We start from the raw sequence: 27,022 nt of genomic DNA on the forward strand, positions 1-27,022 counted from the left end.
TTCCCTACTTGTTTGACAAACAAATCTCGACTAAGAAAAATAATATGGGGTTTAAAGTAGTACCCCCTGTAGTACTTTTTATATACGTTTACACTCTTAGGGCCAGATGTAGGTAAATCATATTTACCGACTCTGAAATACCGAATTTTACTGATTCAGTATTTCAGAGTCGGTAAATATGAAGGGGGGAGATGTAGGTATTTCCAGATGTGGAAATACCGAATCGCTAGAATTCGGTATTTACCGATTCGGTAATTACCGAATCAGTATTCCCTATTGATTCCTGTGGGCTGTGAAGCCCATAGGAATGAATGGGAAATATCGATTCGGTAATTACCGAATCGGTAAATACCGACTTTTGCAAGGGTGCAGGGGGTGTCACTTTGACACCCTCTGGCACCCCAAAAATAGGTATGTGCGCCATGTGGCACACAGACATGCCCTAAGGGCATGTCTGTCTGTCACATAGCTAGGTGTGCATGCACACAAGTGCATGCACACCTGAATTTGGTATTTTAACACCCAATTGGATTGGGTGTTAAAATACCGAATTTGTAGGGCCTTTGGGACTCAGAAGAGTCCCACCTACATCTGAGATTTACCGAATCGGTAAAAATACCGATTCGGTATTTTACAGAATCGGTAAATTTACTGATTCTGTAAAATAATGCCCCTACATACCATTTCTGAAATACCGGTCGGTAACGGCCGAAAATACCGATTTTCGGCCGTTACCGACCGACCTACATCTGGCCCACAGTGAATTGGCCCCAAAACATCTAAAATTGGAATAGTCATACACATATACCGTTAGTAATAATAGAAATAACTGTGACCTCTGTGTACTTTTACTGATGAGGAGTTAAGAGGTTTTGGAGCCGCTCACAAAGGCAAAGAGTATAACAAAGAGTACTCCTGTAGTATCAGCTCACACACTCATAAAATAATTTGTCAGTAGGCTCCAATATTTTTATTTATTTTAAAGATTTATGTTGGGTGCACCAGAACCTGACGATTGTGAGAGCACTGAAGATGTAGATATACATTGAAAATATACAATGAATGTCAAATTTACCACGGAAATCGATAATAACAAGAAGCCACCTGCATAACAGGTTGATAATAATAGAGTGATAGCAACTGCAGTTGGACCTACATCACACAGAGTGTGACATGCGGGCAGTAATGGGTGGTTTCTCAGTCTGGGCAGATACTTAGTAGACGAGTCATTGAGAGGCATTGCAAGCCCTCACCGGTCTGCACGAAGAGCAACCCTCAACATAAGTGGGGCCCTGGCTTGGCCCAATATCAGCGAACCCTTGGCTAGTCCCAACATTAGTGAACAATTGGCAAGGCTCAACATAAGTGAACCCTTGGCTAGACCAACATTAGTGAACCATGGCAAGGCCCAACATAAGTGAACCCTTGGCTAGGCCCAACATAAGTGAACCCTTGGCAAGGCCCAACATAAGTGAACCCTTGGCTAGGCCAACATAAGTGAACCCTTGGCTAGGCCCAACATAAGTGAACCCTTGGCAAGGCCCAACATAAGTGAACCCTTGGCTAGGCCAACATTAGTGAACCCTTGGCAAGGCCCAACATAAGTGAACCCTTGGCTAGGCCCAACATAAGTGAACCCTTGGCAAGGCCCAACATAAGTGAACCCTTGGCTAGGCCAACATTAGTGAACCCTTGGCAAGGCCCAACATAAGTGGGCCTAGCAAAGGATACAGCTCTGCAGTTATAATCTATATACCTTTCACTTGTCATATGTTATTTATGTGCCTTTTTTGATGAGTCATAGTTTAAGTTGGTCATCTTGGCAGGACTGTTGGGGGAAGTACCATTCTTTACCTGATCTACTGAGGTTTCTCTATCAACCTTAAGAGCAGTAAAACTCAGGAAGTGACTTTTTAGTTGAATTCTTTTTTAACATGTCTGGCTCATTGTTGTCTATCATTATGAGAAGTCAGATGGAGACTATGTAATAGAGGCATACAGGGTCTGTGTGTTTTTGGTCTGTGACCGCCATCTTCACGTAATCCTCTGTTTCAGCAAGTGCTTTACTTATTTATTGAAGAACGCTGGGTGAGAAAGTAATTTGGACATAATTTAACCACATGGAGACCTTGCATTCCAAGTGTGTTACTTTGTAGAGTTGAAAGTAAAAGATCAATTTAGATTAAGTAGAATTAGTCCTGGGAATTGTTGCTTTTTTTAGTGAGTTTAATACTGTTAATACGGTGGAGAAGTGTGGCTCACTGGTTAGAAGCGGCAGACCCTGAAGCAGAGTTCAGGCCCGGGACCAGGGTTCAATTCCCGACGCGGCAGGGTCTTGGGCTTAATGTCCGCGGACTCGATAATTCTCTCGCCTCGGTGCCTACTCTAATCATGGGTCCCATGCTGCAACTCTAGGAAATAGCTTGCTTAATCTCCACAATGGCCCCTACAACGCTGGGATGCCTGGCTTCACCTTGGGGGTGCCCAGGAGGGGCATCTCACAGGGAGAGCCAGGAAGGGTTCCACAGCGTTATACAGCGCCGGGACACCCCGTTGCTGGGGCAGCTGTGCACTTTACAAGTATACTACATTTACATTTACATTGTGGTGAGTTACTGCTATTCACAAATATATGAAAGTCTGACTTTTAAGAGATAGCTCTCCAGTGCATACTTAAGGTAAACTTTATAACATAATGTACTTTAAAATTGCACGATTGGTCGAAGTCAAAATGGTCAAGTTTTAAAATAGGGTTTTCACAAGACCCTGAAAAAAGCAATACTCTATGTACAGATCTCAGATAATAGACACATCTGTCCTCTCAAAATCTGATATACCAGTTTTATTGAAAAGAGAGTATTATGGGCTTCTGTCTCCCAAGACTACCTGGTAGCTTAAAGCTCAACTAATGCTCCTTTACTCATTGGTGCTGGACTCCGTCGAACCACCCAAGTCTCAAGAACTAAATAAATTATTGACCTCTTTGACCTTACGTTTGAAGCTGCTTACGTTGACTGAGAACATATATGAGATGTTCTCGTGCTTCTAGCATGTTGCTTTGAGCTGCCTGTTTACCTGATGCTGCAGAAAAACCTGCATATGATGCTACTCTAGTGAAAACATCCTCCTTGGGGCCAGAAGCATCATATTGACCATCTGGAAATTTTGCTACAGACCGGGGATCTCCACCAGAGAAGCACCTCTGATGAGGAGAGACCAGCTCCTCAGTCTGCCATGCCTGTCAAAAACCTTGGATGCTGACCGGGAGCAAAATTCAGGTTGAGAGGAGGTCAAGGGCCAGAAGCAGCAGCATAGCACACGTACAGGAGAGCTGCCACCCTGAGAAGCGGCATTCACGTGGGCATATCAATGTGTCCTTGTTGATGTTCCTTGTACCACCTTAGCCAGCCACTTGAGTCATTCCACACCACCCCTCTATGGCGAGGTGAAGAACATATGGGCTGAGGCTCCTTGGGGAAGGCATAGAGGGTGATCAGAAACATATGTGATGTATCTCAAGACCTTCATGAGGCGTGATGTTGTACATCCAGTGGCCGTAAAAAAAGAAAATCACCTTTTCTATTGCCACCTGGAGTTTGAACAATAGAAGCCCAAGGTCAATAGCAAAGCCATTGCATGGTGTTTTCAGCCTCATACAAAAGAAAAAACTTTTGCTATAAAACATGACTGCAAATCTTTCTATTTAATTATATTTACAAAGAATGTATATTTTATATCATACGTCTAGAGTAATTAATCATTCATACAATCGGTTACGTGGGATCCACTTCCCGGCTGCTTCAATGTTCCAATTTGGATGTGGATAAAATATAAAATGGATAGAACAATAAGATTTACGAGGGTAACTCAAAAATGGAGGCTGCAATTTTTCCAGCCGATTGATCATACAAAACCAATTTAAATGTTTTCATCAATACCTTTGTGTAGTCAGATTCCTTCTTCTACATAATCTCCAGCATCCTGAACAAGCCTTTACCAATATCTTCAAAGGAGGGTTCTTGGTGAAAGACCATTTCTCAGGTAGCTCCCTTAACAGATCATTTTTCTAAAGGAATCCCAAAGTAGAACAAGGGGCTTTAACAAAAGAGAACACCAATGAACCACGAAATATGTCCCTGACTGTCTGACTCAATGCATTTGTTAGATGGACAATACTCTCACAGGGGTGTCTTTTCATGGCTCTTATGTTATCTCAAAAGAAATACGTCTGGAAGGTTTTTTTAGGTATCGCCTGAGACAGCACATGCTGCCTCTTTGAGACATTTAGTAAGTGGCTTTTAAAAGTGCCACCAGAGGCTTTTGCTGGCCTGTAGCTTGCGTTCACGAGCGCGTGCATGTGCACAGCTGCCTTCTGTGTTCTTATTGCTGTAATCAGGCTCCTCTCCTCGAACTCCCCCCACCCTTCTCCCCCTCCCTCTACGTCGGTTTTATTTGTGTCTTCTATTGCTGTGAATGCTCCTGCTTCCACCAGGCACACACACCTTCAGTCGTCAGTACACGCTTCCACCAGGCACACACACCACCAGCCGTCAGTGCACGCTTCCACCAGGCACTCTTCCACCAGGCATACACACCACCAGCTGTCAGTGCACGCTTCCACCAGGCACACTTCCACAATGGCACACACACCACCAGCCATCAGTGCATGCTTCCACCAGGCACACACACCACCAGCCATCAGTGCACGCTTTTCCACCAGGCACACACACCACCAGCCGTCAGTGCATGCTTTTCCACCAGGCACACACACCACCAGCCATCAGTGCACGCTTTTTCACTTGGCACACACACCACCAGTCGTCAGTGCACACTTTTCCACCAGGCACACACACCACCAGCCGTCATTGCACGATTTCCCACCAGGCACACACACCACCAGCCGTCAGTGCACGTTTCCACCAGGCACACACACCACCAGCCGTCAGTGCACGCTTCCACCAGGCACACACACCACCAGCCGTCAGTGCACGCTTTCACCAGGCACACACACCACCAGCCGTCAGTGCACGCTACCACCAGGCACACACACCACCAGCCATCAGTGCACGCTTCCACCAGGCACACACACCACCAGCCATCAGTGCACACTTTCTTCAGGCACACACACTACCAGCCGTCAGTGCACGCTTCCACCAGGCAGACACACCTCCAGCCGTCAGTGCACGCTTTTCCACCAGGCACACACACCACCGCCATCAGTGCACGCCTCCACTTGGCATACACACCACCGGCCGTCAGTGCACGCTTCCACCAGGCACACACACCACAGCCGTCAGTGCACGCTTCCACTGGGCACACACACCACCAGCCGTCAGTGCACGCTTTAACCGGGCACACACACCACCAGCTTTCACCAAGCACACACACCACAGCCGTCCGTGCACGCTTCCACCGGGCACACACACCACCAGCCGTCAGTGCACACTTTCATCGGGCACATACACCACCAGCCATCAGTGCACGCTTTCATCAGGGACACACACCACCAGCCGTCAGTGCACGCTTTCACCGAGCACACACACCACCAGCTGTCAGTGCATGTTTTTCTACCAGGCACACACACCACCAGCCATCAGTGCACGATTCCCCACCAGGCACACACACCGCCAGCCGTCAGTGCACGATTCCACCAGGCACTAACACCACCAGCCATCAGTGCATGCTTCCACCAGACACACACACCACCAGCCGTCAGTGCACGCTTTCACCAGGCACACACACAACCAGCCGTCAGTGCACGCTTTCACCAGGCACACACACCACCAGCCGTCAGTGCACGCTTTCCCACCAGGCACACACACCACCAGCTGCCAGTGCACGCTTCCACCAGGCACCCACACCACCAGCCGTCAGTGCACGCTTTCACCAGGCACACACACCATAAAGCCGTCAGTGCAGCTTCCACCAGGCACACACACCACCAGCTGTCAGTGCACGGTTTCACCAGGCACACACACCACCAGCCTTCAGTGCACGCTTCCACCAGGCAGACACACCACCAGCCGTCATTGCACGCTTTTCCACCAGGCACACACACCACCAGCCATCAGTGCATGCTTCCACCAGGAAAACACACACCACCAGCCATCAGTGCACTCTTCCATCGGGCACACACACCACCAGCCGTCGGTGCACGCTTTCATCGGGCACATACACCACCAGCCGTCAGTGCCCGCTTTCACCAGGCACACACCACCAGCCGTCAGTGCAGCAGGCAGGCTCTTCTCAGAGTTTCTTGGTAAATATGTGTTTGGTGCCTGGGAGGGAGTGGGTCGAGTTTCCTGTAACCATGCTGAGTATGCAGGTGCAGTGCATGAACTCCTGTGTGAGTGAGTCATGCTGCCTGGGGCTCACTCACTCCATACTTGTAAATTGCGCCTGAACCAGACTTTTTCTCTATTGCAAAGTTCGGCGCACGGGCAGCCCCCACACCCCTGGGAATGACTGCTTCCTACAACCAGAATGGAAACAACATTCAGAGCAATGAAAACAAGTTCATTTGATGCAAAGAACTGTTAACAAAAACCATGTCCAGCTATTGTAGATCTGGCAACCTAAATAAAACAGCAACAAAAAACAAGCATTGGCATAGCCAATAGGCCTTGCTTTTTGGACCCTAAAAGTATTTATTTATGCAGCAGAATATCCTTGGTGCAACAACACCAACTGTTGCATTACTAAACACTTATAAGGTCCCAAATGTGAGACCTATTGGCTATGCCAATGAGTGTTTAAAGATTATTATAAATGGAGTTAAATGTATTTCAACTGGCAGGTAGGTCCTGAACGACCTTGGGTGGAGAAAGCCCTGATACCACTTGAGTTTAATTTGTAGGGAGTGACTGTCAAATTATCTCGATCTAAACTCCTTTCCTTCCTGATTCGGGTGTAAATTTTGATCGATCAACCAAATATTCCAGTGCCAGTTTATGCAGACACTTAAATGTAAGGCAACCAAATTTAATTTGTACTTTTATGCACTTCCTAAAGTTCTTCTGGCTGCAGAGATATAGTACACTTTATTTACCTTTATATTTAACTCTGAATAGCTTTAGTGAGGATGCTTCTTTGAAATCTTCCGACTGCCTTGCCACTCATTCTTTCTGTGGGTAAAGGTTTTGTTGTCACCACATAGGGGCCCCTTGGGTGAAAGGAATAGAAGAGAAAATCTATGGAGTCTCCCAATGTCAGTTTGTGTTCGAAACTCACCCCAAATAAGTTCATAACATGACACTGATTATACGGAGTCAATTCAAAAGCTACTTATATTTCCTTAGTAATTTTAGTTTTTTGAATGATGGTATATAGCATATCATTTTCAAGAGCAGACAGGGTACGTTCCGCTCCTAATGGGCTGGAATGGTTTGTGTGTGTTATGACGAGATTGAGGCCAACAATGTTAGTAGCAGTGACCTGCTACTGGAAAGCTTTTGGTCCTATTCACACTATAAACAATGAATATAGAAGGATTCAGATATGCCCCTGAAAACAATGTGTATTACATTTAGGGGTATGCTTAGTATGAAGACTTGTCGACCCTACACTCAACCCAATAATTCCATCAAAGAATAAAACTTACATTAGTTTAAGTGAATTGGGAGTGAACATAGTTGAGAAGAGTTACACTTCTGCTGTTCGAAAATTAACACAGAAACACTGGAAGTGGCAACCGCAGGCAAGCGTAGCCAGCACTGCACAGCAAGTAAGAGCAAAGGGCAACTTTATCAAACCAGCCTAACATATTGGAATAAAATTGTTGGAGTCCACCCATGTTTACAGATGGAATAAGATTTGCTTAACAAAAATATTGGCAGTCAAGTCCTTCAAGCTGATAAAACAGCTAAAGGGGTTGGACTTTGAGCTGTTATGAGCAAGAGGGCAGGTTACACTTCCTCCAAAGTTTCGGTGAAGCCACTAACTGCCCAACGTTGAGCTCCTGCCCTCGACCATGCTCATTTGCTCATGGTAGCAAGTCGTCCAATCCTTCCAGATGCACATTCTGGGAGTTGGATGCTGTAGGACTTTTCTGTAGGCCTACAAGAGAAAAGGTAAACAGAGCTAGGATTTTCTCGATGTTATCCTCAGTGGAAGTACTATGTATTTAGGAAATATATTCCACCCAGAAATTGCATTATAAAAAGCTTCTTCGCTGCAGTTACTGCAGCATTGTCAAAGCACACAAGCTCGTATTTATTGATTTGGAAGTTTTCAAACACATTGTGTGTCTCTTTGCAGTCACTTCAGATCGCTTAGGTTCATAGTTATAGTTTTTTGGTCCATAAGGTAAAGGGGTGGCAGAGTCTTATCGAAAGTTATAACCTTATCTGACATCTTCATCAAAGCCCACTTCTCCTACAACTATCCTATGCAGAATCGAAGAACTTAATTTCCAGTAGTGTTCTGCAGCACTTTTAGTTTAGTTTGGCTCTAAGCAGTGCTTAATTTGAGCCGGAGCTTTCCAGTGCTCACCACCACCACCTAATCATAGCACCAGAGCTTATAGCACCAATTAAGGGCACACTCATTTGGAAGGCAGGCAATTTTCCTGAGGAGAGCCCCGGCACTTTTTATATTCCAAATTAACCACTGGCTCTAAGTGAGGGTTCAAAGTGTTCCAAATCTTATCTGTCGATCATCAAGAGGTTACAGCTGTATTGTCATTGGGGATAGTTTTATGACAGAATATTGCTTGCTGAAATATCATCTGCTATAAATATCATGTCTTGAATATCGCTTACAGAAATATCGTCCCATTGGGTGTAGATTTTCTCCTGTTTTGTTGTATATATTTATGACAAATATCATTAACAAAAATGTTGTCCCACTGGGTGTAACTTTTCTGCAGTTGATATGGACAATACATAGGAAACAATATTTGTGCCAGACGATAATCTGGCAATGATGTTCTGGTACAGTACCCCACCTTGGGGATTATGGCCCAAGTACAACATAGTGCAACATAGTCCTGTGAAGTCTGGAGTACCAAAGGAAATGTATACTTTTTATGTAAATTTCTGAGGTAAATTTTAATTTACAACACACAAAATGGCTGTGATTCCACCCCCTCTTTCATCTTTCGCAGTAAATCTCCCAATTCCGTGTCTGTTCTGTCTGCTCTCATATTAGCGTGTGTACTTGTGCCACAATAAAATGGTGTTTGTTTTGATTTAACAATTGATCTTCTTGTCTCTTTCCCTGAGCCTGTAGTGTTTAACTGTGTGATATCATGATGCGGGTGTATCTCCTCTGTTCAAATCCCAGTCTAATTAGAATATTATACTATGTGATGTCAGTAACACACTTGACGCTTCTCTGTTGGCATTTCTGTGTACTTTGAACGTTTGATTATGTGATGCCCTAATTCAGGTGTGCTATTGGCATCTCTTTGCAGTTTGAATGATTGATTGTGTGATATCATCATGTGTAATTGTGTGATGTCTATTCCATGCTTATTCTCTCTGTTGACATCTTTATGTAGTTAGAATGTTTGTGTGTCATAATGCAAACATCTCAGTGTAGTTAGAATGCGTGATTTTGTGATGTCAAAACATGCTGTAATGCCAGAAAACACACAGAGGGCACATGCCTCTGCCCACTTCATTGTAGAGTTACATCGGTCTATTGCGCGATGTCAGGCTGCTTTGTCTTGTTCATGTGGAGCTAAAATGTCTTCTATCATTTTCTCGGGTCCACTTTACCAGTCACAATGCAGGAAAGGTATCCCCCAAGGACATACTACAGATGGGATATGTCCAATCCACACCTGGTAAAACTGTGGTTGAAGGGGGACATAGGTGGCAGCCACTGGTGCAGCCTGGACCCACCTCCTACCCCCCCCTAATACCCCACCAGCTTGACCACAGTTTCCATTCGCCTTGAATGCCCCAACCACGTCTTAGTATGTTCTCATCCAGACAGGCGCTTCTAAGAGCATTTGGTAAATGTCAGTAAAATAGTCCCTAGAAAACATACATATATGACCTGGTATTTTCAGGTCAATATAGGTATTCCCCATTCCCGGAATAAAACTAATAATCGTTGGATTTGGGTGCAGGGTTACTGGCTGCCACCAGAGATTTTGGTCCCTTGGTATCACTCCACCTAAATCTGCCCAACATATAAAGAGGATATTCGTGGATTCAGAATATTTCAATGTGTGATGTTGTATTTTGATGTTTTTGCGGATTTACATCAGGCTTAAGGCCATGGTTATCAAAGCGCCTGTAGCCTAGCGACATATACTGACAGCTGAAATGGTGATGAGCCTGCAGAGAACAGATGGGGATTCAGCTGTCTCCGGAACAGAAGCATGTTCTCCTCCGCACGCAGAATGCACGTGAGCCTCATCTTGGCAAGGCAAATTTCTTTGGTTGGCTGGCAAAACTTTAATGAGTCATAAAGAAGAAATATTATCCGGGGTGAACAATAGCAATATTGCTGGTCTTCTCCTGTGTGACTATGAAATGCAAAGGCCATCTTCATTCATCCACAAGAACATATGAGGAGATGTGGCCTAGTGGTCCCCTTTATAGCCTGGACACCCATGTTTGAGTCCCAGCCTCGAAACTAGATGCAACTTCGAGTGATTCTGGGAAAATCACTTACTCTCCCTATGCCTAAAAAATGTGAGATATCATGTGTTTAAAATTTATTTGTGTAATCCCCACTCGATGTTCATGATCTTGTTGATCGTCTCCTAGCCCCTCTCTTGATATATAGTGCTCCGTAGCTTCATAGCTAGCTTCGTTGTGTATACATAGCAATACATATTTCCAACCCAATTATAAATCTTTATCGGTCTTTTGCATATTGTATGTATTATTAATCAGGAACCTTGCCAGTTCCTCAACAGAGATCAAACATAGCCCATCACAGTTTTCCCTATCCATAATTTCTTCTGTTCTTCTTTGGCCTAATTTATTGTTTCATTCCAGCGCCTATTTCCAAATAGCTATTGATCAATTTAATGTCAATTTGATTGGTCCTGGAGCAGAGTGTTGGCTGGTATCCAGTGCTTAATATATATAAAAAAATGATAATAATAATAATAACAAATAAAGAAAAATTCAGATGCCCAGCGATTTTTTTAGGAGCCTATCACTGGTGCAGCCAAATGCTGAGATCGCTAAAAGCTCAAGCTGCCTGGTCTGGATTGCACATCATGCCTCTTTCTTCAACCGAGCTACACTTTCTGTCTCCTTACCTCACTCTTGATAGTTCTTTCACAACTGCTTTCTTCCTTTATCACTATTTTCCTATCTTACACTCTTTTCTGCCCTTTTCTCTCTCTTCTCTTGATCAAAGTTTGAAGATAAAAAATAAGTCTCTACCCCCTACAAAGAAGTCTTTCTAGCAACTTTCTTTCAGTGTTAGCACGGTGGGCTCTACTTGCAAAGTTAAATTTGCAGGTAGAGATTTACTCATGTGTACATTTACTCTTGCACCTAGTTATAAATCAATACTTTTTTGCTATTCACCATTTCCTAGCGTAGATTTGCACCTTATTATATACCTGCAGGCCTCCGCCCCCATAAGCCACTGATAGGTGACATCTAGGATTGAATTTACCAGTGTAAAGTTACAAGTAACTTTCACTTGTAAGTGGAGATCCCCTTCTCCAATGGAAAGATCTTCACTATTAGAGTGGAGATATCCACCACTCGGGCGGAGATCTGCCTACAATCAATGATAGAAAAAAATAATAAACTTTTTTAATTGTTTTAAAAAAAAGCAAAATATTTTACTATAAAACATGTAAATTTAAATAAAATAATTATTAAACCAGAGCTAATAAAATACAATGTTATAGCACATTAGCTCATCTATTTAAATGTTCATTATATGATTTAACAATTAAAATGACTTAATGTAATTTATACATGCTATTTTAAACAAAATTTGAAAAAATCCCAGTCTCATTAGCATTTTAATATGTAATTAATATTGAGTAAATGAAAGGAAAAGTTATGTTTTTATTACTATAAAATTATTAGAAAGGTTTACTATTATTTAAATAGGTTCATTATTTTAACATGATAAAATATTTAAATGTAAATGTAAGAGAACTTTGTAACTCTAAAAACATAAGAGAACTTTGTAACTCTAAAAACAATAGTAAATATGTATATATATTTTCATAGTATAGATATTTTAAAAGACAAAGCAATCTAATTATTTTAACGTAATATCCTATAGCGTGTTATTTAAGTCCCAGCCTCCACAATTTTCTATGGGGGTGTTTTGAAGTACATGTGAGTGGTCATGTGCAGTACTACACTTACTCCAAGCTTGGATTGAAGTACATTTTTTACTGGTTTGTGGCCTTTTGGGTTGTAGTAGTTTTAGAAATGAAGTTTGTAAATAGCAGTGGTCTTACTCTTTTGTGGGTGGGTATTTGTATTTGCATGTTCTTCATGAAGCTCCTCTTCAGACAACCATAAGCCATCCTATATTGTAGTAAGTGTTACCCATTTTCCAGCCACTTCCCCAGTCCATCCTACATTCACTACTTAGGGCGCAATTACGATGTTGGACGGACCTGAGTCCGTCCATACTACAAAATCCAGATTGTATATATGCAGCCTAAATCCTCTCCCTTCGGCCATCCTATTCCTTACCTTTTAGTTTGCTCTCTTCCTTTCCCTTTCTCTCATTGTGTTCTTTAATGGCACGACATGTAAGCACTTTATAAAACTCCCAAACTAAACACTTAAATATGAGTCATGCTTGTTGTCTCTGCATAATTCATTCAAGGGGCTGACACATTCATCCAGAGTTTAATATAGTCACTGTCTTCTCTTCGTATTCAAAAGGGGGTGGTGATGGACGGAGCATCTGAATCAATCAAACACTCACACCCTGTCAAAAGATCTGGGTTTAATCCATCACCGTTCTTTAGCCCACTCTGCCACCCCAGTTCAGACATGGCTATATGCAAATCAGTCTGACCCTGTGCCGCATGGGAACAGTCCAGCCCGAACTGCCAAGCCATGTCTTCCCTGGACCGGAAACAAGCTTCCAAGGACCGGTTTCTGGCATTCCAGCCGTCTTCAGCCCGGCTTGCTTGAATCCAGTGGCAAAGTGAGCAAGGGACTCACGTCTGAGCATACCCTGCCACACTTATGGCGGCCAAAAGCGGTATAAAAGGGGGTGGTGATGGAAGGAGCATCTGAATCAATCAAACACTCACACCCAGTCAAAAGATCTGGGTTTGATCCATCACCGTTCTTTAGCCCACTCTGCCACCCCAGTTCAGACATGGCTATATGCAAATCAGTCTGACCCTGTGCCGCATGGGAACAGTCCAGCCCGAACTGCCAAGCCATGTCTTCCCTGGACCGGAAACAAGCTTCCAAGGACTGGTTTCTGGCATTCCAGCCGTCTTCAGCCCGGCTTGCTTGAATCCAGTGGCAAAGTGAGCAAGGGACTCACGTCTGAGCGTACCTTGCCACACTCAGACGTGAGTCCCATGCTCTCCACACCACTGGAGTCAAGCTATCCAGGCTGATGAAGGCTGATAGCCAGAAACCGGTCCTTGCATGCTTGATTCCGGTCTGGGAAAGACATGGCTTGGTAGTTCGGACTGGACTGTTCCCATGAGGCACAGGGTCAGAGCTAATTTGCATATAGCCAGTGTCTAACCCAGGGTGGTGTGGAGGGCAAAAAACGATGGATTTAGGCCCAGATCCTTGTACTGGGGTGATTGTATGACATTGTTCTACATTCTGTCCATCAACTGTGTTTTTTTGCAATTTTCACCCCGAGTGTGCCTGGTATACTCAGACGTGAGTCCTAGGCTCTCCACACCACTGGAGTCAAGCTATCCAGGCTGATGAAGGCTGATAGCCAGAAACCGGTCCTTGGATGCTTGATTCCGGTCTGGGAAAGACATGGCTTGGTAGTTCGGACTGGACTGTTCTTATGAGGCACAGGGTCAGAGCTGATTTGCATATAGCCAGTGTCTAACCCAGGGTGGTGTGGAGTGCAAAAAAACGATGGATTTAGGCCCAGATCCTTGTACTGGGGTGAATGTATGACATTGTTCTACATTCTGTCCATCAACTGAATTTTTTTAAATTCTCTTCGTATTCGTCTTTCACCCTAGCTCATAGCAAATTCTAATAAGCATTGATTCATCTAAATGCAAAAATCTGGCATAGTAGTTGTCATTGAGCTAAATAAAATCACAGCTTTTTCTTAGTGAAAATCTCTGGTTATTTAGGTACTTTGTCAACATATCGGATTACCAGAAAATGTTAGTCTATTTTCATAATGGTAGCACCCAAGATCAAGTAAAGAACACTGTATCTGCTGTTTGTTTCACACCATGGGTCCCACACATGTAGCATGGAGGCCTGGGTATGGTAGGAGCTGTACACTCCATGTTAAACAGTGGAATAAAAACACTGATGTGGTCATTTAATATTGCATGGACGAATCTCAAATTGGGTAAACATTCAGTGAAAGGTAAAAGTACATGTCTCTAAAATATTTAAGTCAGACTGAGAAGGTGTGTAAACTGTACTTACATCAACTAAGCAGCAACTCAACAGATCAACAGAACAAGAATGGTTATTAAATGCATGCTCCCGAAGACATGCTCCCTGCTTTCTAGTACTGCTCTGACAGGCTCAGAGAGTCTAGCCAGAGCAGCCTACAATTCCTTTATGACATAGGAACTGTGGTTAACAAGCTCTGCTACCTACAGGTGCTATGTCATAGATGTGAATTACTAGATTTAGAATCCAGTTGTTCATGCTCATGGCTGTCTATAAGAGATGTGAATTATAGCTGGGTAGTAGTGAATTATGGGGATGTTTTTTCACCACAAGGCTCTGAGTGACATCAAATAGACAACGAGATCAGACCTCAATTTGTCCATGATGTCACTCAGAACCCCAAGGTGGAAAACATCCACATAGTTCACTTTTTACCCATCTATAATTATACTTTATGTAGGGCCCCCAAAATCATCTTTTAACTACTATACAGCGGCAAAGGAGTAATGGGGGAGTCATACATACCATGGCCCCTCCTCCCTGGTGCGAAAAAAGAACTTCGCCTCCTACCACCCCCAAGCCCCTCTGTACTTTATTTCTGTAAAGACCAGAACACCAGGATCAGGTAAGTGAAGCAGTCTTTATTTTAAGTAAAGCCCTGACACCAATAGGCGTCTCATCAGAACAGCAGTCCTCCTTCAATTGCCCTCCAACTGCCACCCTCGCCCAAGGTTCTATAACAGAACAGTAGAACGTCATAGCACAGTGGGCGAGGGCATGCGACAAGGGGACAGCATGAGGCAGGTCGCGAGACCGCGAACAATGGTAAACACAACACATCTCCTCATTTACAGAAATTTGTAAAAAGACGCAATAGGAGAGGGAGGGGGGAAAGAGGAAGGGGAGGTGCAAGGGGAAAATAGGTTAATCACATACAAAATCTTGTAACTTTTTTGATAGAATTATTTCTCTGCAGTGTCTGCTTGTGACAGGTTCCTTGACCATGGTCCCTCCAACATGGGAACCATGGGGAGGTGAACAATATTGTGTAATGTCAGAAGTTCGCAGCCTGAGGTGTGTCATTAGCACTGTAAGTGCTAATGACAGACTGGTGGACATTTCTATTGTAGCAGATTCAGGGTCACCCTATACCATTGCAAACAAGAGTGTCTGGGAAGAAAAGTTCGTACCTGTGTTGGGTCGTAATCTCACTAGTCCCGACATCTCCCCCAAAACATTTACAGGGGAACCCATTGATGTTTTGGGCTACAAGGAACTACCTTTCTTGTTCAAACACCAACACACCGTAAGCAAGTTGTATGTATCTGCCGTCTGTCCTTCAGTACTAGGGTGGACGGACCAGGGGAAATTTTGGATAATCCTGGACCCCAACAGCCCGGATCCTGTACTTTCATTGCAATCCGAGGATGAGTATAAGAAAGTCATCGTAAAAAAATGTCCCCGTGTATTTTCTGAAAAAATATAAGGAAATTCAAGGGATTCCATCAATAGATTGAACTCAAAAAGGATGCAGTCCCTTGCATATACAAATCCAGGAATATCCCTTTCTCCATCAGAGAGGAAGTCAAATCTGAGCTCATTAAACTACAGAGGGCTGGTATCATTGAACCTGTGGAGTCTGCGGAATGGGTCGCACACTTTGTTTGCGCCAAAAAATCCAACGGCAAACTCCACTTGTGGTCCTCCGCGACCTTAACAAAAACATTCTCATTGACCGGTATCCCTTGCCAAGAATCAGCGAGATGTTGTCTCATACACATGGCATTAAATGGTTTTCAACTGTTGGCCTGACCGCAGCATACCATCAGGTTGCACTACACCCCGACAGCAGAAGCCTCACTACTTTTGTAGCACCCTTCGGGTATTTTAGATTTAAAAGGGTTCCCTTTGGACTGGCTTCTGCCTCGGCCATGTTTCGAAGGCTTATGCACATACTATTTAAAGATGAACCTAACCTTTTGATTTTTCAAGACGACATTAGGGTCATGGGAGTCAGCAGGGAGGAGCATGATGCTAATCTAAACAGAGTACTACGGACTGAGAGAAATACGGTCTCACCGCTGATATTCACAAATTCAAATTCACTGAGAGCATTGTTACCTACTTGGGACATGAGATTTGTGGGGAAAGCATTAAGCCAAAAAAAGAGTTGTTATCCGCTATAAGAGAGGCTCCCTCCCCCAAAAACAAAGATGAAGTGAAGGCCTTTCTGGGGTTATCTGAATTTTAAGCACAATGTGTTCAATACTTCTCTTCAAAAACCTTTTCACTTAGACAACTTGTGAAACAGGGATGTCAATTTGTGTGGTCTGACAATTGTGAGGAGGCATTTACAAACATTAAAAATGACATTTGCAATGCTCCACCTTTGCAAGCTTTCAACCCCTCATTACACAGTATAGTCACTACAGATGCTAGCAGTAGGGGTTTAGGAGCTATTTTGAGCCAGATTGACAACTTAGGCAATTAAAAGATTGTCGCATTTGCCTCACGCTCCATCACACCTACAGAGGAGAGATACTCTGTTATAGAGCTTGAGACTTTGGAATGTGCATGGGGTTTGGAGCACTTTAGACAGTACATATGGGGATACATATTACCCTAAGAAGTGATGTGCATGGGGTTTGGAGCACTTTAGACATTACATATGCGGATTTCATATTACCCTAAGAAGTGATCACAAACACCTGGTTAAAGTCCTAACCACCAAAGGTTTACAAAGTTCCTCTCCCCGCCTTGCACGCATATCAGTCAGGATAATGGACTACAATTACAATGTACAATATGTTCCTGGGTTCAAGAATGTTGTTGCAGACTGTTTATGTTGTTAACACTTACCTTCTGTGTAGCTAATATACTCAATGAGGTAACCTGTATTTCACAATATGATTGGTTGTCGGCCCAAGAAATAGATACCATTTTGTGCCAGGTAGGGAAGTATATCATGGATGGATCAAGTTTTTAACAACTTTGTTCATGAGAGAAGGGTTACCCAAATGTATAAATGTATTCTAACCGACAACTGTCCACAATTTATTTCTGAAATGTTTAAAAGATTTGTCAACGACAATGGCATTTCTCACAAAACTACCTCTCTGTACCACGCAGTGGGCAATGGTGCAGTAGAGAGATTTAATCGCGTTGTGAAAGGAATTGTACAAATAGTAAATCATAACAACCTTTCCTGGAGGAAGGAATTAACACACAACTTATGGGCTTTCCGTGTCACACCCTGTGAGTCCACCGGTTCTAGCCCATTTGTGTTATTGAGAGGCAGAATACCTATAAATTCAACTACAAATACCTATCACCAAAGACACGGTTGGGTGGTTAAAGTGGACTGGTCCATGGAAACAGTCAACAGCAGAATTTCACAGGAAACATCCTTAACAACGAAGGCATTACCACGCGTAACGTTTACAACAAGGCACTTACAACGTAAACGTCTATTCAACGCGTATGCCTACAACGATAGTCTTAACCACGAAAAAAAAAACCCGTAGGATTAAAAAGGGGGGTTGGGGGGGGTCTCCCCCCCCATAAAAAAAACGATCCCGCCGTGCCATAGAAATCAGCGTCGAAAGAGAGGAAGCGGAATAAACTTCCGCTTCCTCTTTAGAACGTAACAACGACGTGGAAAAGATGATGAGGGGAAAACGAATTCCGTGGTAACGAATGCGTGGAAAAGGCATGCGTTGCAACGGAATTCGTGGTAACGACATATAACCAATTTCACACACTCAAAAAACTAGTAAGAATTATTATGACTCCAAACACACCTGCAAATTTGTCAACATTCACGTAGGTGAGTGGGTCAGAGTTAAAAGTAGTGGCTTTGTTAAGAAAGGACTCAGCCGTTATTCTCAACCCCTTATGGTAAAGAACATCTTCTGTAATTCCGCACTCTTAGGCGACGGAAAGGTATGGCACTTTTCGTCCTTATCATTGTGCCGAGAGGATGGGACCACGGCTCTGCAGCACCACAGTCAAGAGCGTAGGAGTACCCCCACCTACTCTAGATACGATCAGATTCTTGATGATGACACCAGTCTGAGGAGATATGCTGCCGTCACGTAGGGCGGAACACAGGGTTTCCTTATAAGATAGTCTAAACGCGGCTCAGCAAAAGCAGGGAACACATCCCAAAGTGGCATAAATCAAGAGCGCCTCTGGAGAGGCAAAATCTTGAGTGAAGGGCACCTCCTTGCGCAGCACCAAACTATGGTAAAACGCAGGCAATGGGTGCACGTCCCGTATTGCACAGTGAAATGAAGTCAGTACCCAAGGAAGGCTCTTTAATGCCATGAACAGACAGCGCAGGGGGCCAAACGGCTTAAAACAGCGTAGATCTCACCTTGAAGAGCTGGAGCAGGTGTAGCTCACACAAGTAGTCGGTGCAGCTTCGAAATCCGAAGTAATTAGATGCAGGCACCGCAGCATGCGAACCAGAACACTTGACGCCCACTGAGATCACAATCTCGAAGAAAGCAGAGGTGTGCAGGGAACACACGCAGGCTTGTCGTGGTGTCAGGGCACTCGTCGCCAAATTTGTAAAGACCAGAACACCAGGATCAGGTAAGTGAAGCAGTCTTTATTTGAAGTAAAGCCCTGACACCAATAGGCGTCTCATCAGAACAGCAGTCCTCCTCCAACTACCCTCCAACTGCCACCCTCGCCCAAGGTTCTATAACAGAACAGTAGAAAGTCATAGCACAGTGGACGAGGGCGCGCGGTTAGGGTACAGCGCAAAGCAGGTCGCGAGACCAAGAACAATAGTAAACACAACACTTTTCCCTTCCTGTTCCATCCTGATGGTCTCACAGTTCTGCCAGCGCTGCACTGACATGCTGCGTGAGAGCCCTGCCCAGCCTAGACTTTCTTATGAAGTAGCAACAGTGAGTAATAGCTTTTGTTAACAACTGTTGCTACGTCGTAGCATTGAATTACCAGGTCTAGAATCTGGTATTCACTCTAATGGCTCTCAGTGCAGCATACCATGCATACCGTCGACCTGTGAGTCTGGCTAAATACTTTGAGTTACTCTTGGAAACACACCACCTTTGAATTGAGTTGTAGTTCAGAAGACTGTTGTCCTTAAATACAGCACTTTTTTCCACTCTTCCTTTTGTTTGCAAGTCTTTTTTATTAGACAATTGCTCAGTGATATAAAAACACGGAGGCATGTTACTTCCATCGAGATGAATACATTGTGCATAAAACCTCATTAAGTATTACATTGTGTCCTAGGGACTGGCAGTTTCCCCACAAGATTTCACATGCAGTGCCTGGCACTTTTGTGCTTTAGGCCTTTTCACGTCACTCAACTGTATCTTTGACTGTTGTGATTATTATGTACACTATGTTTTTAATGCACTTTCTAATGATACTGCATTTGTAAACTGACTGCCTATGACCCGCTTCACAGTGGTATACTGCGTATAGGTACATCTACTTACGTACAGTCTGTTTTTAGAGTAATTGGCTTGTTTGGAGACATCATTTTAGGCCATTTAGTTATTTGGACATATTCTGGCTTTTGTACTCATGGCTGCAATTGAACCTTAGAAGGAAGACTAGAAATATGAAAACCTTTTTTAGAAACATGATGACAATAATGGAATGGAAGCCTTTCAAACTCATAATAACAGCCGCTTCTTGGATCTGCTTTTTTGTACCATTGTGTAAAGAGGTCGCCATCAATATTTTAACAAAATACGGAAAATTAGTATTCGTAAGTGCTTTTTAATCGTATTTAGTTTTTGATCATGTTTAATTTATTACTAAATTCTTTCAGTAATTAAATCTAGTAATTGACTCCTTTTAAAAGCATTGCTTTGTTTGTTTTCCTGGCGATGCTCCCATGACAGCGGACTTGCTTTGCATTCATTCCAAGATGGCTGTCAAATACCCTATGGCAATGGGAAGCCACCTTTGCTGCTTGTGATTGTGGCCCTCTTGTGTAAACAGGCAGTAAGCAGTATCTCTTGATACCAAGCATATCATTCTCACTGGGATGAAGAAAAACGTAGAAATGTGTAGATACTGAGGTTGGTCTATACCACGTGTAATAACAGGCTGCCCATGGCCTTTTTTTGTAGAATATGGTGTATTTAGGCTCAAGGGTCTTCTACTTCCTTCCAAATTGTAATTAGTTGATTGTTACAAAGCGCGCATCTCACAGCATCATCATTGTATAAATGAAAGTTCCTGCATTGTACAACACTGCATTTTCTTTTGACTTTCTGACTAGCCCTGTATTTTCCCAGACTACACTCGACCTGTGCAAGCCCATTCGGGGTGTTCTCCTCGTGCATCTATGGCCACTGTGAACAGAGGGATCACAGCAGACTGCATAGAGTGTAGCCTTCTGCTTGGCTCCTTTGTTCCATTGAGCCACAAGTGAACATTGCTACAGTAAAAGACATCAGACCTAGAGTTTACAAAGAGACCACCCCCCATAGGATGAAGCTATCCATATGCTCCTTGGCTGTTTTAAATGTTAGCGCCTTTCCGTTATAAACCTGTTTGGACTCAAGTAACATTTATCCTCTCTTTGTTGGTGCTATTTTTATGAGCCCTCCCTGGAGAGAGAGAAAGAAAGGAAGGAAGGAAGGAAGGAAGGAAGGAAGGAAGGAAGGAAGGAAGGAAGGAAGAAAGAAAGAAAGAAAGAAAGAAAGAAAGAAAGAAAGAAAGAAAGAAAGAAAGAAAGAAAGAAAGAAAGAAAGAAAGAAAGAAAGAAAGAAAGAGAGAGAGAGAGAGAGAGAGAGAGAGAGAGAGAGAGAGAGAGAGAGAGCGAGAGAGAGAGTGAGAGACTGTGTATTTAAAGTAATAACTCAGTATTGGAATTATTGCGTTAGATTAGTATGTCACACTGCAGCTGTTCAAATCCCACTGGAGCAAGCCTGTAGTCCTTTGGAGGGTCAAGTATAAAGATGGGGTATCTTGGTTATCCAATCGGAGTGCAGTATTAGTGCCTGTGACCTAGGGACACTAAGGCTGAAATATGGACACTGTGGATACTGCCAATAGCCCAAGGTCTGACGTTACATGTGCCATCAATGGTGGAAGTGGTCAACTTTAAACAAGCAGCATGAGGTGCAGAGGACTATTGGGCCTCGGATTTGTCGGCCTAGAGTCCCTCATATCTTAAATACACATCAAGTCATATCACAGTCTTTGAAGTTCTCCTTGTACCAGACTGAGATGCATGTGCTTGGTGTCTGCTGGTGTTAACATTCCTACTCCGCACTTCTCCCTGCCCAGGTATTCACCACTTACTCCAATGAGGATTATGACCGACGGAACGAGGATGTGGACCCCATGGCAGCGTCGGCAGAATATGAGCTGGAGAAGCGAGTGGAACGTCTTGATCTCTTCCCTGTGGAACTGGAGAAAGGTAATAATGTTATTAAGTGTCACGAATGCTGTGGTTAAGAATGTGACTGCAGTGGTTGAAACTACACTTCCGACTGCTAGGGGGCTTCCCATGGTTGGTGGAAGGCTGGTCACATTGGAAGGGATGTATACTATGTTGCAAGGGGTGATTGCAGTGGCTGAGGTGGCACCTGCTATGGTTGAGGTTTTACTTTCCCTAGCAGAGGTTTGATATCATAGTGAAGAGTACGTCCGATGGAATTGAGGGTGTGATTGCTGTGGGTTAGGTGATGCTTGCTGTGGCTGATGCTGTGCTCTCCTTGAGTCAGGAGGTGCCAGCTGTGGTTGAGAGTGTTTTCTGTGGTTCAGAGAGGACTTGCAATTGTTGAATTTGTTTCTTCTTTGCACCTGGCCAGGCTTAAGGAGCTGCCAGTCGCTGTGAAGAGTGTCTGGTATACTTGAGTGGGTGATGGACATTTTAGGAATTGTGGGCCCTCTGCTCTGACCCTATTTTGTTTTTGCTGGGCATAGACCATAAAATGTGGCAGGCGCACTGACTGTAGAGTTGACTGTCTTTCTTGGTGCCGCTCTGCCTTCAGGATCCACCTTAGAGGTGTTGAGTTTTCATGTGTAGTTTCCAGGTACTCTCTCCCCCTTTGGTTGAATGTGACCTAATCTTTTAACAGGGCTTCAAAACAATCATGTATTGTTACTTTTTGCCAGTACCTACTAGAGTTGAGGTGGGTAATTTAATTTGCACACCTGCTGTCTTCCTTGGTGCAGCAACTGTTTCTCCGGCTCCCTCTCTAGGACTGAACCCTGATCCTCTGTTACCCATGGCCACCATACCAGGCGCAATGTTATCACATATTTCTTGTACCGTATTTATGAAATGCTAATAAAAAATTATAACACAAAAAAAAGAGCCAGCAGAAGTTGAAAGGCAGCCATCTGACTGTATTTTCCCTTTATGTTGTTAGCTTTGGTTAACGGTGTGTCCAGTATAATCCTAGAGGTTGTCTTGTATTTTTTCCATATGTGTTGTTACCTTTGGTTGGCAGTGTGTGCAGTATAATTATAGAGGCTACGACAGGTTTTACTTTATTTTTTTTTAAGTTTTATATAGCGCGAACATGACCCACGAGGGTATCAGAGGGCTTTACAATATAACATAATTGAACATTAGATGGTTGAAGTGGTGTACATACATTCGATGCTCGCCATTATTCAAAGGAGGTGGGTTATAGTAAATGGATAGCTTAGGTGACTAGTAGTCAACAAAGAACGATCCACGAGGAAATCGGAGCAATTCACGTTACACAGTTTTCCAGCTTTAGGAGGTTGCGGTAGTGAAGGTACATTTGGTATTTGCATACCGTAGAGAATGTGTGGAATCTCAGATGGGTAGATCCTGCCATCAAAAGCCATCAAAAAACGAAAAGTTTGCATTGCAAGATTGTGGCTGCAATCAGGGATTCGCATATTGGTGCAGCTGTCATTTGTAAATGTAAATGTGGCGTATTTGTATAGCGCGAACAGTGACCCGGAGGCATCCCGGCGCTTGTACTCCTACCACAAGGGAACCCCTCCTGACTTTTCCTTGTGGGGTGTCCACTCCTGGGCATCCCATGGTGAAACCAGGCATCCCTTGTGTATCAGGGGGCCTTTGTGGAGACTAAGCAAGCTATTGCCCAGAGTTGCAGCGTGGGACCCATGCTTAGAATCGGCACTGAGGCGAGAATATCCGGTCAGAGGAATTTAAGCCCGAAACCCACCGAGGCGGGAATCGAACCCTGGTCCCTGGCCAGCGTTCTGCATCAAGGTCTGCCGCTCTAAGCATTGAGCCACACTTCTCCACTGACATTTCTTGACAACACAGAACTACGAATTTTAGTGGATCTGGCTTCAAAGTAAAAACCTGAGGGGGAGAATCAAGGGGCTGGGGAGAATGTTCCCATTCATAGGAGGAGAAAGAAAACATGTTTCCTCTTTTGATCTGTGAAGCCAAATAAGGACCCGCAGATTCAGTGAAACCATGTAATAATGCTTCATTAGCTGATAGTGCTCACCTTTGCACTGCACACAGGGGAAGGCAATGTGCTATGGTTTCTTTCTTAGGCTTGAAGCCAACGTGCAAAAAAAATCAAAACCACTAAAAAGACTGTGTTTAACCCCTTCAGCGCGGCGCGAATTTTCGCGCTGTGCTGAGGGTTCTAAGGTTCTAACGGGCTCATGACGGAACGGTTCCGTCATCAGCACAGCTCACCCGTAGCTGATGACGGAACCGTTCTGTCATCAGCATGGAAGGGGTTAAGGAAAGTTATCAGAAGGAAAAATTACTTTTAGAACAAAACCATAGACATTATCCTAAAACATTTCAGTTGAAAGGACAATACACTTTGTATTATAACCTTTGATTGGTAGAGTGTACTGTATATTCATAGTGGTTTTCCTGTACTTTTTCAAATTGTTTTGTTTCCTTTGGTTTGAGATCAGTACAGTGTAATCATAGAGGTTGCTTTGTATTTTTGTTACCTTGTGTTAGGTGTCCGGTCATGGCAGTTGTCATGTCAGCTGACCCTTTGCAGTGGATGTATATACTGCATCCTTCATGGCGCAATAGTTCTTCTCCTTTAGCGAAGGGTGCCACATTTAGATGCTGTGGCCCATGAAACTGACCAGTCAGATGATGCAGATCAAGTTTGGTGGCTTCTTCAAATTCTATCCTAGAGTTTAGAGTTCAGAAGTCATCTGCAAACGGCTGTTACTTTGGTGCTTTGTCTAAAGTAAACCAGTGGTGTCATTCACCTTCCACAATGCAGGAAATCACAGAAATTGCCTTTGCAGTCACCAATAACAGTCACAATTGGCAAAAATATCTACTGGGTGTCTCAGGATTGAACTGGCAAAGGTGATGATTTTTCTCACCAATTATATTTACTGATGTATTCATTCATACATATGCATCTGACTCAAATATATGTTTCTCTTGTGCTGCCATAAAAAGAAGGGAATATTAAATACATACATGTATTCATCCATTTATAACAGTTCCATACATTGTATAGCCTTTCTTTAGCTAGGAGTAAGAACACCTGTTTTCATACAGTATCATCTTTAATATGAATGAATACATACATTCCGCCACTCAACACAGCTTCATCAATTTATACATTCTGATTTTGAATCTTGGTAAGAACGAAGCCATGCTTTCTTCTGTTACTATACATTCTAGGCCGTGCTCCCCATAAGGGACTCTTCTTCCTTCGGGCTCTTGGCTCTAACTTGGGGGTTCCAGTTATCAAGCCCTTGGAGTTTGTGGACTCTATTTCGAGGACTATTTACCGTTTATTCTTCTTTTGGTTTCTGAGCCAGCATTGAGTTTCCATCTACTCTCTCGTTGCATCCATGGCTCTTCTTTATGGGTTATGTTTTTGATCCCTTGGATTAAAAATTATCTTTCAAGGTTTCTGCCTATCCTCTACCTTGTTGCTTGTTCGGATGTGGTCTGTCTTTCTTGTGTTATGTTGATCGCCTTTTGAGTTGTAAACTGTCCTTCATGGGTGAATTTTCGTTCTAATTACACCCTCTTCCTCGAGAATTGTTCTTGGACTGACAGGCTTTCCACTCTGCTTTTTGTGTTATGTTTGCTCTTATTGGGTTCACTTCTCTCACTCACAGGTTTTGCTTATTCTTTGCTTGGCTTCTAAGTTTCCCCTCATGAGCTCTGCAAATGGGTTCTAAGCTCACCTTCATGGGTTATGATTATTCCTACTCTCGGCTCTCTCATATCCTTTGAGTAGCTTGTTTGAAGAGCAAACACTCAAACAGCAAACAAGCAGCCAGGTATCTTCCCATTGTTAGCTCTGTTAACTCCCTTTCAGTGTACAGACAACACTGTACATACTTAGTATCTACTCACCCAGATTGTTTTTTACTCCATCATAGAAGGCAGAGTAAGCAGTATGAGAAGCAGCCTGAAATCTAGAGACGAGCACTGTATAAAAATAAAGATGATTACATTTAGCAACATCAACATCAATGGGGAGAGGATGTGGCCTTACGCCTAGAGCGGTCGACCTTGAAGCTGGGGAACCGGGTTCGAGAATCGCCCAACATCCTGTGATTCTGGGCAAATCACTTAACACCATCAGTGCTGCAGCAAGTCCCCCCCCCCACGCCCCTCCCCCCAGTGCTGAGTCAAACTTTTTCCCATTGTTCATTACGAGCTCAGCTCGTCATGAGCACACGAGCAGTGTACTGCATGACGAGCTGAGCTCGTCATGAGCATCGAAGGGGTTAATCTCCCTGTCCCTAACAAAAATGAATGTGTTGATCTGTAACGAAAAAGGTATAAAGAGCGCTGAAACCTGATATCTTCGGGTTGACTTTGCCCTATATAAAACTATAGAAATAAAAAATGAAGAGCTATGCCAAAATAAGTGGCCCTCTCTTTATTAAAATGAAGGCGGTTGGTGAGGGCTCTAGGTATCTGGTATGTAGATGGGATAGTGCATTGCAAACCTCACCAGCCCAAAGCAGTTTTATTTGGACTCTTGAAATCCTCAGTTGTTCTTTCCTTGCAGACTCTGAAGGCCTTGGTATCAGCATTATCGGGATGGGAGCCGGAGCCGACATGGGCCTGGAGAAACTGGGCATCTTCGTCAAGACGGTGACCGAAGGTGGTGCTGCACATCGAGACGGGAGGTAAGAGGGATATGTGCTATGGGAAACTGATGAAGGGGCCAAGGGCAGGAAGAGACATGAGGTTACAGTGATATCAGGGCACCACAAGCAGTTGAAGTATGTATTTCTGTGTATGTGGTATTTGTTAAGCATGAACCTAGCATGAACCTAGCTACAAGACAGCGAGTGCTACACAAGGTCAATGGCAAAGATACAGTCAAAAAGTGATTGGAGAGGTAGCTGGTTTGTGGACTCTTACTACACTGTGGTGTAGTGTTCTTTGAACAATGTAAAGAAAGAAGAACTGCTCATTGGGGGAGAGTAGATGTGAGCTGAATAAGATGAAAGCTAACTGCTAACAGATGCAGAGTTCTGGGTGTCATGAGTTTGAATTTCATGCAAGGCAGGCTCAGCCTTTCACG

The 27,022-nt window shown here is 43.7% G+C and overlaps 1 protein-coding gene across 1 annotated transcript in view; it reads left to right on the forward strand.

Annotated features, from left to right (window-relative positions):
- PPP1R9B (protein phosphatase 1 regulatory subunit 9B) overlaps positions 1–27,022 on the forward strand; it is a 343,538-nt gene that overhangs the window by 167,414 nt on the left and 149,102 nt on the right. Inside the window, exons 2-3 of the mRNA XM_086923962.1 lie at positions 21,804–21,936; positions 26,501–26,621. Of these exons, the coding sequence (XP_086780088.1) occupies positions 21,804–21,936; positions 26,501–26,621 (254 nt within the window). The remainder of the gene's footprint in view (positions 1–21,803; positions 21,937–26,500; positions 26,622–27,022) is intronic.

Source organism: Lissotriton vulgaris, chromosome 5 (assembly GCF_964263255.1).
Source record: "Lissotriton vulgaris chromosome 5, aLisVul1.2, whole genome shotgun sequence".
Lineage (NCBI taxonomy): Eukaryota > Metazoa > Chordata > Amphibia > Caudata > Salamandridae > Lissotriton > Lissotriton vulgaris.